Here is a 13,254-nt window from a genome sequence, read left to right on the forward strand (position 1 = left end):
TTCCTCGGAATTTTATCAGATATACAGAGAAGACATAATACCCATTCTACTTAAAGTTTTCCAAAAATAGAAGAGGAGCGAATACTCCCAAACTCATTCAATGAAGCCACCATCACCCTAATACCAAAACCAGGCAAAGACCTCACCAAAAAAGAAAACTACAGACCAATATCCCTGATGAACGTAGATGCAAAAATACTCAACAAAGTATTAGCAAGCCGAATTCAAAAATACATCAAAAGGATCATAAACCATGACCAAGTGGGATTCATCCCAGGGATGCAAGGTTGGTACAACACTAAAAAATCCATCAACATCATCCACCGCATCAACAAAAAGAAAGACAAAAACCACATAATCATCTCCATAGATGCTGAAAAAGCATTTGATAAAATTCAACATCCATTCATGATAAAAACTCTCAATAAAGTGGGTATAGAGGGCAAGTACTTCAACATAAAAAAGGCCATATATGATAAACCCACAGCCAACATCATACTGAACAGCGAGAGGCTGAAAGCTTTTCCTCTGTCATCAGGAATAAGAAAGGGATGCCCACTCTCCCCAATGTTATTAAGCATAGTACTGGAGGTCCTAGCCACGGTAATTAGACAATACAAAGAAATACAAGGAATCCAGATTGGTAAAGAAGAAGTTAAACTGTCACTATTTGCAGATGACATAATATTGTACATAAAAACCCTAAAGACTCCACTCCGAAACCACTAGAACTAATATAGGAATTCAGCAAAGTTGCAGGATACAAAATTAACAGAGAAATCTGTGGCTTTCCTATACACTAACAATAAACTAATAGAAAGAGAAATCAGGAAGACAATTCCATTCACAATAGCATCAAAAAGATTAAAATACCTAGGAATAAACCTAACCAAGGATGTGAAGGACATGTACTCTGAAAATTATAAGACACTCTTAAGAGAAATTAAAGAGGTTACTAACAAATGGGAACTCATACCATGCTCCTGGCTAGGAAGACTTAATATCATCAAAATGGCCATCCTGCCCAAAGCAATATACAGATTCGATGCAATCCCTATCAAATTTCCAACAGCATTCTTCAATGAACTGGAACAAATAGTTCAAAAATTCATATGGAAACACCAAAGACCCCAAATAGCTAAAGCAATCCTGAGAAGGAAGAATAAAGTGGGGGGGGGATCTCGCTCCCCAACTTCAAGCTCTACTACAAAGCCATAGTAATCAAGACAATTTGGTACTGGCACAAGAACAGAGCCACAGACCAATGGAACAGAATAGAGACTCCAAACATTAACCCAAACATATATGGTCAACTAATATTTGATAAAGGGGCTATGGACATACAATGGGGAAATGACACTCTCTTCAACAGATGGTGCTGGCAAAACTGGACAGCTACATGTAAGAGAATGAATCTGGATCACTGTCTAACCCCATACACAAAAGTAAATTCGAAATGGATCAAAGACTTGAATGTAAGTCATGAAACCATAAAACTCTTAGAAAAAAACATAGGCAAAAATCTCAGACATAAACATGAGTGACCTCTTCTTGAACATAGGTTCCTGGGCAAGGGAAACAAAAGCAAAAATGAACAAATGGGACTATATCAAGCTGAAGAGCTTCTGTACACGAAAGGACACCATCAATAGAACAAAAAGGTATCCTACAGTATGGGAGAATATATTCGAAAATGACAGATCCGATAAAGGGTTGACATCCAAAATATATAAAGAGCTCACACACCTCAACAAACAAAAAGCAAATAATCCAATTAAAAAATGGGCAGAGGAGCTGAATAGACAGTTCTCTATAGAAGAAATTCAGATGGCCAACAGACACATGAAAAGATGTTCCACATCGCTTGTCATCAGAGAAATGCAAATTAAAACCACAATGAGATAAGGATGGCTGCCATCCAAAGGACAAACAACAACAACTGTTGGCAAGGTTGTGGAGAAAGGGGAACCCTCCTACACTGCTGTTGGGAATGTAAATTAGTTCAACCATTGTGGAAAGCAGTATGGAGGTTCCTCAAAATGCTCAAAAGAGAAATACCATTTGACCCAGGAATTCCACTTCTAGGAATTTACCCCAAGAATGTAGCACTCCAGTTTGAAAAAGACAGATGCACCCCTATGTTTATCGCTGCACTCATAACAATAGCCAAGATATGGAAGCAACCTAAATGTCCATCAGTAGATGAATGTATAAAGAAGATGTGGCACATATACACAATGGAACATTACTCAGCCATAAGAAAAAAACAAATCCTACCATTCGCAACAACATGGATGGAGCTAGAGGGTATTATGCTCAGTGAAATAAGCCAGGCGGAGAAAGACAAGTACCAAATGATTTCACTCATATGTGGAGTATAAGAACAAAAGAAAACTGAAGGAAAAAAACAGCAGCAGTAGCACAGAACCCAAGAATGAACTAACAGTTATCAAAGGGAAAGGGACTGGGGAGGATGGGTGGGAAGGGAGGGATAAGGGCTGGAGGAAAAGAAAGGGACATTACGATTAGCATGTATAGTGTTGGGTGGGCACGGGGAGGGCTGTGCAACACAGAGAAGACAAGTAGTGATTTTACAGCATCTTACTATGTTGAAGGACAGTGAGTGTGAACTTGGTGACAAGTAGTGATTTTACAGCATCTTACTATGTTGATGGACAGTGACTGTGAACAGGGATGTGAGGGGAACTTGGTGAAGGGGGGAGCCTAATAAACATAATGTCCTTTATGTAATTGTAGATTAATGATACCAAAATAAAAAAAAATTTTAATAAATAAATAAATAAAAAGTTCTATGGGAGAACCACCAAATGAAAAAGATTAATTCAGACTGGATGAGTAGTTGGGGAGCAATTAAAAGTGAATGTACCATTGCAGTTGGTTACTAAAAGATGGATAATAAAAGGATGAATTTTGTCAGTGGTTGTACAGTTCATGCACTGAATGATGGGGGCAAACAGGGGTGAAACACAGTCACATTGAGCCACACACTGGCCATTACTGATGGGTCTCCCTCGAGAAAAAAGTGCCTTTTCCTTCACACACGGGCACTACCCACTCACCAATCTGAACATTCCAAATCATTCTAATTTGCACAATAATATATATGCTTATGTTGTATAGTAATATGTAGGCAGCAGTAACATTGTGGGCTTGTAATGTCGTCTCGGAGTGCCTAGTTGAGGAAAGGGGATAGTATCAGCAATGACATAGGCATAAGAAACTATGAAATTGGGTGGGAAGTGGTGAATAATTTAGCCTGTCTGGAGCAGAGTTCTGTTAGGGGAAGGAGGAGACTAAGTAGAAAATTTAGGGAGATTGTTAGGCTGGAGAAAGGAAAAACAAGGACATGCAAACAGAATAGAGAAATGCCATAGAGGGAGAACAGACCAGACCCCGTGCCGTATTTGGAAAGGGGACAGCTCTCCCTGAATTCCATCCTGATGTGCCAACTAAGACCCGGATGTCAGCCTCCTCCCTCTTGCAAGGAAAAAAGTTTCTAGTTGACTATTATGTCACCTTTAGCCAATCATACCTCTCAACACCCCTTAGGATAGCTTGCCCACTCCTCCCCCTCCTAATCCGTTATAAGCGCCCCACCTCCCTAACCAGACGTGACTTCTCCGGTTTGTAGTACCCAGGTCGTGAGAATATCACCTGGGAGTATTTAAATAAATTACCTGGCCCTTTGTTGCCCCTCTTTGCCTGCTTATTCCGGCTAGAATTTATCTTACAGAGATGAGTCTAGATAAACAGGAACAGAGTAGAATGTCTGAAGTGCCATTCAGAGGAGATTATACTTTATTCTGTGGGCAATTGCAAGATATCAACATATTTAAGTAGGAAATTATATGATCAGAACTTAATTTTAAGACAGTTGAAGTGTAGGCTGGAGAAGAGATATGGGTTGAAGAAAGGATAGAAAATGGAGATGGAGCTCTGAATTTGAAGAGAATAAGAGATAATTTGAATTAGAGAGATTATGAGAATCTGAATCGAATAGAAGTGAGACTGAAAACAAAGGATCAGTTTGAGACTCCTTTTATAAGTAAAATGAATAGGGAAGCATTAGATGTTGGCAATGAGAAGGGAGAATGACTTGCAAAATACTCAGCTTTCTAACACTGCTCAAGAGGCTAGTGATGATGCCACTTATGATAAGAACATGTTGGATGAAAGTTGGTGGGTGTGGGGAAGTAAATTTGTTTTATTGTCTCATCTTCGGTAAATCTGACCTTTTTTGTTCTATTTTCTAAAGAAAAATATATCATATTATGAAGAAAAGTACTGTTCATTAGATCTCATCATTACTATGCAATATTCACATGTAACTGACTTAAATCTATTATATCAAACTGTACCTACCTAATTTCCTTCATTTGTTTAACTAAGTCCTTTTGATGTTTTTCTGTTTCTAGTTTTTGCCGAACAATCAGACTTTTCTCTTTTAAGGCAGCCTGATTCTTCTTCAGTCTGTCAATTTTAATCATTTCTTTGGCTAAAAGAGTGCGCTCATTATTTAAGTTTTGAATTAATAAGCGGTCTTCAGCCCTTTGTTTTTTTTCTTCAAGAAACAGAGCTTTCCTCTTTCTAGCTTTTTCAAGATAATTGAATCTGTCCTGCCAAAGTTGTTGTAAACTGTTCTTAATTGTCTCATTGTTTTTTGCAATTAGTTTTTGTGCAGCATATTTCTTCTTATTTAAATTTTCTTGAACAGCTAAGCTAACTCTTTCTTGGGCAACTTGTGCCATGGTTACAGCTGTCCTTTTTTTTTATGGCTTTCCTGATTCTTTTGTTCTGAGTAATATTTATCAACACTGCAAAGTATTCGGAGTTTTAGACCAGTTTTGTGTGCTGTAAAAAAGTCTCTTCTTACATTCTTCCCCAAAAGCATGTCTTATTTTTCAATTGCTGGTCTTTGATGAATGGTAGGAAATGGCTGACCATCTGAAGGAAAGACTCTTGTTCTTTCTCTTTCTGTCCTGGAGCACACTTCAGTGAATGTGAAGTATATATGGGTAGTTTGAACACTGGTAACCTCAAAATGGCATCCAATTCTTCATCCTCAACTTCATCTTCAGATGCCTTCTGACCTACATCACACAGCAGACAAATAAAATACATTATACAAGTGCTAACCACAGTTTATTTTCTATCCCAATTGTTTTAAAACTATCTTAGTAACGTTGAGAGGAACCTGCTACTTACTTTACCAAGAAACATTTTTCCCAACTGATGTTCCTTTTCAATTTGTGTTTTAAAAGGAACACACAAGGTGATTTGGGAGACGAAAATCACTATTTAAACATTTTAACACAGAAATGCACTGATTCTTATGCTTCCTGCATTATCTTTCAGTTATTTAGTTTGCCTTGACTTAATAGAAGTATCTTATCTTATACTTAGTATTTAATCTTACATAGTATGTTTACATATGATTATTATCTCATATTTGCAGAGGATTTTGTAATCCATTTTACCTTAATTTTCTTAACTCTGTTGAAAACTAATACTATTTTTCCCTTCATTGGACAAAGAAACTAAATCTCTCAGCCTCCTTTGCTATTGCATGTGGCCACGAGAGTTGTCCTTTGCAACAGAGTGCAGGCAGAGGTGATGTTGGTCATTTCTGGTCTAAGGCTATTAAGAAACAAATGTGCCTCCTCTGTATATTCTTTCTTCTTTTGACCCACTGCACATAGATTAGGATAAGACCCTAGAAGATGGTTGATCCACAAGGTAGGAGGACCCTCACTTCCTGAATCACTGCTTAAAAAACTACTCACTGACCAGGATTATCCAACTTGAACTCTTACAGAAGCTAGAAATAAATGGCAAGTATGTTTGAGTTAGTATATATTTCTGGGTCTATTTGTTATCATAGCCATCCTAATTAATATAATAACTTGAATCACATGACTGTTCATATGTTTTTTTTCTGACAAATATATTTTTGACTTGAGGATAAGATGGCAAATACAAGTGAAATAAAAGTTATACTTATTAATCTTGGGAAAAGATGTTTCCCAGGTTTGATTGATTCCCTCTATTAAAATTATATCCCTGCCCTAGTCTACCAGGATTTTATCTTTTCAAATAGAAGATTCTCTTAAATTCTTTATATAGTAAAATGCCAAATCTGATGGTACAAGTTTTATGCAAGTTAAGGTGGCCATTAAGAAGGGCAAAACCTATGGTTTAGGCAGGCTGTAGGAAAGAAGCAAATAGGCAGATCTTCACTAGAGGCCACAGGAATATTAAAATAGAAAAGCAAGCAGCGTCTAGAGCTAAGCAGAAAATCAAGTCTAGTAAGTAAAAAGGTAACCCATCAGGATACAAAGCCAAAGTGACCAGAAATAAGTATTAAGTATTTAGGTCCAAAAGAAGTCATTACTGACAAAAAGGGACAAAAGCCAGAGTTTCAGGGCTAGTGTATAAAGGGTGTGGTCTAGAGCAACTACCTAGAAAAGGCATTGTTTGCTGTAATTTGATTTTATGTATATACTTTAGTATGGAAAAGCTGACCAACAGAGATAGAAAACACACACTAATAATTTATTTATTAAAGGTTCTGGTCACTAATTTACTCACTAGATTACTCACTTATTATAAAAGTACATAATTCAGGAACAGCCAGATGGAAGAGATGCATAAGGCAAGGTATAGGGAAAGTGAGTTAAGTTTCCAGGTTCTCTCCAAACACATCACTCTCTCCAATTCCCATGTAGTCACCAACCTGGAACTCTCCAAACCCAGTTCTTTGGGCTTTTATGGAGGCTTCATTATAGACCTGATTGATTAGATTATAGGTTATTGAACTCAATCTGGAGCCCCTTGCCACTTCCTAGAGGTTGGGGGCAGGAGTGAAATTTTCAACCATCTGATCACCTAGTTGGGTTCCCCTGGCAACCAGCCCCTATCCATAGATATGGTCAAAAAGTTACTCACTAATGTAATAAAATACATTTTCTAGCTCTGATCTCATCACTTAGAAAATTCCAAGGGTTTTAGGAGCTCGGCACAAAGACCAAATGTATTTTTCTTGTTATAAATCACAATAACACAGTCGCAAATATACATATTTTTGCTCCTCAATAGTTTATTGCAAGTAGGGGTTAGTGGAATTAATGAAATAGTAGATGCCAATTAAGTATGTTTGTTAGATGGATGAGAAGATGAGTAGAAGTGACTCTATTGCTCAGATCAAAATCCTTTGATAGAAGTAAAGGCTTAAAATTTGGACAATGGCTTGCCTGGATTCAAATCCTAGTTCCGTCAGTTAGGGTGTGGTCTAGGCAAGTAACTTGATTTTCGGGCTTCAGTGTGCTCAGTGTAAGATAGGATTAAAAATACTTTATTTATAGGGTTCTTATAGGATTAAATGAGTTGATAAAATTAAAATGCCTGACAAAGTATGACATATGAGAACAGTGCCTAACAAAGAGTAAGAGCCCTGTATTAATTATTATTACTTTTTCATTATATTTGATATGGAATCCTATATTCTTAATTTCATCAATAGCATAGTGCTCAAATAACAACATACTTTAGTAATGAGTGGGAAGAATACAGTAAAACACTTGTTACACCTATCAAAATCCACTGGAAAGTGAAGGACAGAACATACAGGAAGGTCTGCTTTGTATGTATATTTTGTTTCAAGAATTTATAATTCATATTATTCATTATAATAAAAAAGAAGCAAAGAGATGGAAGTGCTGTTGTCTTTTCATAACTAAATTTATAAACCTATACTGTATGTTCATGGATCTTCTACCCTGATACAATGAAGGAAGCATTCATTCTTTCAGCAGAAGTCAAATTCTTCACATGTGTTTTGGCTCCATTTCCCATTTCCTTTGCTTCTGCAATTATCTTAACTTTCTCCATCATCATTCCCTCTCTACCAGATCATTCCCATCAATATTTAATCCACCACAACCACCACTACCATCAATGCAAGGTCCACTACATTCTCTCAACCTTCGTTGTCCTCTAGCTAACATTCCATTTTTCCTGTTCAATATTAGAGTTAAAAACTATTGCAAACATTGTTATACTATCCCCTTCACTTCACATTCTATTAATTTTTCAACTCATTTAGATATGGATTTCATGTCTACTGTTCCCACCCAACTGTTGAAACTCTTCCTTTTAAAGGCTTCTCTAGTAATAAGTACAAAGGATGCCTTTTTCTGTTCTAATCTTTTTGGAACTCTCAATGACATTTAACATAGTTGGTCATTTCTCCTTCTTGAAATATTTTTTTCAGATTCTCTGATATCTAGATTCTATAAAGCTCTTTTGATATTTTCAAGATCTCTTTTTTCCTCCTAGATTCTCTGAAACTCCCCCAGTTTTTCTTCTAGCCTACTGATTGTTCCATCTTAGTTTTGCTTGCAGACTCTTTCTTTTCTACAAAATTTCTAGAGTTGTTGGAGACTTGATGCTAGATCCTCTTTGTGCCTCTACCGCTCTCCTCTAATGCTCATGGCTTTCCTATCAATATCTGTGTCGATGACTCAAATTTATCACCTCCACTTGGAACTCTCTTAGGTTTTTTTCAGACTTGGTATATTCAAAACCAAGATCTTGTTTGCTATCAGAAATCAATTATTTCTAAAACCAACCCTCCTTATTTAAAAAAAAAACACCTAAGAGCTTATTCTTCCCACATCAGTTTTATCAATGAGTCCTGTAAATTTTACCTAAAAAACATAACTCAACTGATTTTTTCTTCATTTCCCTGTCATCACCCTACTTCAGGTTTTTAACAACTATTAATTTGATGACTGCAATGGTTTCTTAAATATTCTCTGCATTTCCCAACACACAACACACTTCATTGCCCACACAGTGACCAAGGCAGAACGATCTCTTAAAACTTTGCTGTTAAAGTTCAATGGCTTACAGATGCATATGCCTTCATGATAAAATTCTAACACTTTGCCATAGCCTACAAAGAATTACAAGCTTTTACACTTGTTTACTTACCCAAAACTATCTTCCAATTACTTCTAACTGCATTTTCTATGCTGTAGCCAAGACATAAATGATTTGGGGGTAATCCCTAGGCACTATTTTGAATACCAGAACTATAAATGACAAAAATAAGGTCAGCTCCTTTTATTACAGTTTTACAAATAAGAACTTCAATTTGACTTAGTTGAATAAATATGTGGGTACCTACTATGAAAAGGGTCATCAAAAAGTGAAAACAGTATTGGCTCTCAAGAAGAATACTATAGTCTAAAAAAAAAAAAAAGGACTTGTAGTCTAGTAGGGGAGGCAAATGGATAAAGCAAATAACTTCAAAATAATGTGACAGATGTTAAGAAAGAAATATATACAGGGAGCCTTGGAATCATGAAAGAAAGACATTTTACCCCATCTGGGTCAGGCTAGGTGGTTGTCAGCAAAAATTTTCTGGAGACAATAACAGCTGGACTTATTCTTAGGAGAGTATTTATTTTTTATTTTTATTACTATAAGATCCATGTTTTGCATATATGGGAATATTTCATGAATTTGAATAAGCTGTGGGTGAGAGAAGAAGAAACAAGGCATTCCTAGGAAAAAGATAATTTCATAATCAAAAATACAGATGTGAAGAAAATAACAATATGTGAAATTTGGTATTATGAAATATAAAGCCAGCAGCTGTTATCAGAAGTTAGTTGCTAAAGATGCCGAAGTAAACAGGTGAATACATGAACTGAATTTAAATGCCAGAAGAGAGAACAGACCTGAAGATAAATATCTGACTCAACAGCACAGAAATTTTTAGGTAAAATTATAAACACAGTTAAAACAAGAGAGCTAACGATAGAACCTTGGGGAAATCAATATTTAGTATGTAGCTACTAGGTTAGCCAAACACTAAGAAGAAAATTAAAATTGTGACTGTAGCCTCTTGATATGCAAGTATCTAGGGAAATAGCTATGTAAAGAGTCCTTGGATATATATATATGGATACACCCAAGTTTACCATGGAAAGCCCAACTTTGTTCCTATTGTCCTGGTGAAGTTTACTAAGAGTGACTGCTTTCTCTCTCAGAAATGACCCAGTTTGGAAGACAAATTATATGGTCACCTTAGCAAAAGGGACACTGCCCAATAATAGACAAGAAGTAGGAGAGTAACACTGCTGTCTGCACTGTTTTAAGTAAAATAAAATATCTTATGCCCAAAACTTAGTGTATATATAATAAACATGTCTGTTAAAATATAATAATATGTAGAGATACCCAAAGCCCTGTGAAAGTTGAGACTACACTTTAATCCACCACTCTGTACTGAGCACTTAGAAGAATGTCTGGTGCATGGCAGGCTTTCAGGAAATAAGTGCCTAGTGAATATTTTTCTTAGAGATGCAGCTAGGCCAGTTCAGGGATACTTCAGTTTGGGCTGTGGGCTGCTAATATAAACCTGTACTTTCTTTTTATCTTTTGCTCCCTCAATTTCCTTTCTGTACTCTCCAAACCTCCCATTATTCTCTCTAAAACCATACACTTCAAATATGATAGTCACAATTTCTGAACAGAACTTGGACATTTCTACTTATCTTTTGCTCATGCTGTTCTCATTTGTTTGAAAGGCCTCATTTGCAACACCATACATAAAAAAGTTATTCATCTTGAATAACAAAAATGCTGTCATTTATTGGGCTCTTACCATGTGGTGGCTATTAGGCTTACTTCTTTACTAATATAATATATGTGTATATATGGTGTCTGTGTGTGTGTGTGTGTGTGTATATATATATATATATATACCATTTATTTTAATATTGATAACCTTACTAAGTAGATATTATTGGCCACTAATCATAATAATACAGGAAATATTTACTGAGTGTTTGCTATATGTCAACCTATCCTGAGTCTTTTAAACAAATTAGCTCATTTATCTCCTCTCAACAGTCTTATGAAGCAAGTATTGTACCATTTTTTATCCCCATTTTCAGATTAAGAAACTAAAGCTTAAAAAAGTAACCAATATGCTGGAGTGAGAGCCTAACATTTGGCTAACATTCTGGCCAAAGTTAAGAAGAAAAAAAATGTATGAAGACTCTGAGAATGAACAAAAGCAAAGAGATTTTAATGGTCTGTTAAAACAAAAACATCAACACTCTTATAGCACAGGCCAAAGTATCAAAATATAACATTTGCTATGCCCACAACATAATCCGAAACACATAACAAAACACAGAATGAAAATTATATCATGAAGGACACATAAATATAGAAGTCATACAACCACATAACCACATAAGCCATTTAGCCTCCTCCTTTCTGTATGTTATGTGAAGTGGTACAATTTAAAGTAGACTGCATTGGCATAAAATAATGAAAATCACTGTCAAGTCACAGTTCTAATAGAAAAGGAAAAATGTGGCATGAGGTAGATTTGATATTGCATCTTTGACCCAAGCTTATCATAGGAAAATGCCTAGAGATAGAATGATGCATATTTTCCAAATAGTGCTTGATACTGCTATGGAATTAGTCTTTTACCTAAATTACTGAGTCATGTAAGAAAATAATTTATATAATTCTACTTAAAATTCTTCTTTTATAAAGCAATATTTTCTTAATTTTCAGAAAAAAATCAGAACTGACAGAAATAAAAATTACTTGGCCACTGATTTAAAAAGTACTCATAACATTGTAGAAAATAACATATTAAAGTAGTATCTAGTTCCATATTTAGTCTGAAAGACCAGAGCAGGGTATCAGAATCACAATTAATAATTGGATACATACATAGGTGTTTTCAAAAACCCTTTATTGAATTCATAATAGATCAGAAGGCTTTTAAGACTCACCATAAAATAAATGAATCTTTCTGACTCCTGCTTATAATAAGAGATGCTTAATAAATTTTAAACTTTAAGCAAATAACATGAAAATTTGAAAAATTTCCCTCACAAAATTCATGCTATATTTTTTTTTAATGTTGCTACCAAAGAGAGAGAGCAAGAAAGAAAAAGAGAAAGGGATCTGATTATTAAACAATCCTTGAATAAAATAACAGAGCCACAACTGGATGTCTATCTCCCAATGACTTATCTTTCAAAATGTTATAACATGGCCTGAATAACTCCATACTTGGAAACAAAAGCTCCATTGCAAAGAAATCTCTTATATCTACCACATCGTCCTCTCTCTAAAAGTTGCTCAGTCCAAATATGCTCAGAAGTTTTTCTGTTTCTTTGTTTTCTTTTTCTTTTTTCTGTTTCTTAAGCAGAGGTTTGAAAGGAATATACATGAAACAATATGATGAAATGCTGTTTAATACTGTTTTGGTAGATGATAATGGGGAATAAATAACCTTTTGACAGGTCTCCATCTAGCATCTTAAAATGTCTGACCCAGTACTTATTTCAAAAGTACATAGTCTATCATGTTGGGATTTAGCATTCTTTCAACTTGAAAACTCCCTTTGGCACTTATAAGACAGGTCTAGTGGTGACCAAGTCGCATGGATCATATCATATACAATGGTGAAAAACTGAAAGCTTTTTCTCTATTAGGAACAAACAAAAGATACCACTCCTGTTCAACACAGTACTGGTAGTTCTAGCCAGAGTACTTAGACAAGAAAGATAAATAAAAGGCATCCAAATCAGAAAGAATTAAGATTGTCCCTGTTTGCAGAAGACATAATCTTTTATCTGAAAAACTTTTTGACCTTCCCTGCAAAAAACAAAAAAAAAAAGATTAGAACTAATACATTCACTAAACTTGCAGGATACAAAATCAACAAACAAAAATAAGTTGCATTTCTTTCTATACACTAACAACTAATTAACTGAAAAAGAAAATAAGAAAACAATTCCATTTGCAATGGCACCAACACAATAAAATACTTAGAAATAAATTTAACCAACCAAGCAAGAGGGCTATACACTGAAAACATTAAGACACCAATGAAATTACATGAAGACAGAAATAAATAGAAAGATGTCTTGTATTTTTGGTCAGAAGAATTAATGTGAAAATGTTAAAATGTTAATACTACCCAAAACAATCTACAAACTTAATGCAATCCCTATCAAAATTTCAATGGCATCTTTTACAGAAATTGAAAAAAATACTCTACACCAAAGACCACTAATAGCCAAATAAATCTTTAGAAAGAACAAAGCTAGAGGTATCACACTCTCTGATTTCAAACTATATTACAAAGCTACAGTAATCAAAGTAGTAAGGTACTTGCATAAGATAGCACAT

At 35.2% G+C, this 13,254-nt stretch overlaps 1 protein-coding gene across 1 annotated transcript in view; it reads right to left on the bottom strand.

The window, feature by feature from the left end:
* Nucleotides 1–13,254, bottom strand: part of LRRIQ3 (leucine rich repeats and IQ motif containing 3) — a 227,473-nt gene that overhangs the window by 19,275 nt on the left and 194,944 nt on the right. The window contains 3 exon segments of the mRNA XM_073234129.1: nucleotides 4,384–4,783; nucleotides 4,786–4,977; nucleotides 4,980–5,111. Coding sequence (XP_073090230.1) covers nucleotides 4,384–4,783; nucleotides 4,786–4,977; nucleotides 4,980–5,111 — 724 coding nt within the window.

This window comes from Manis javanica, chromosome 4, assembly GCF_040802235.1.
Source record: "Manis javanica isolate MJ-LG chromosome 4, MJ_LKY, whole genome shotgun sequence".
In the NCBI taxonomy this organism is placed as follows: Eukaryota; Metazoa; Chordata; class Mammalia; order Pholidota; family Manidae; genus Manis; species Manis javanica.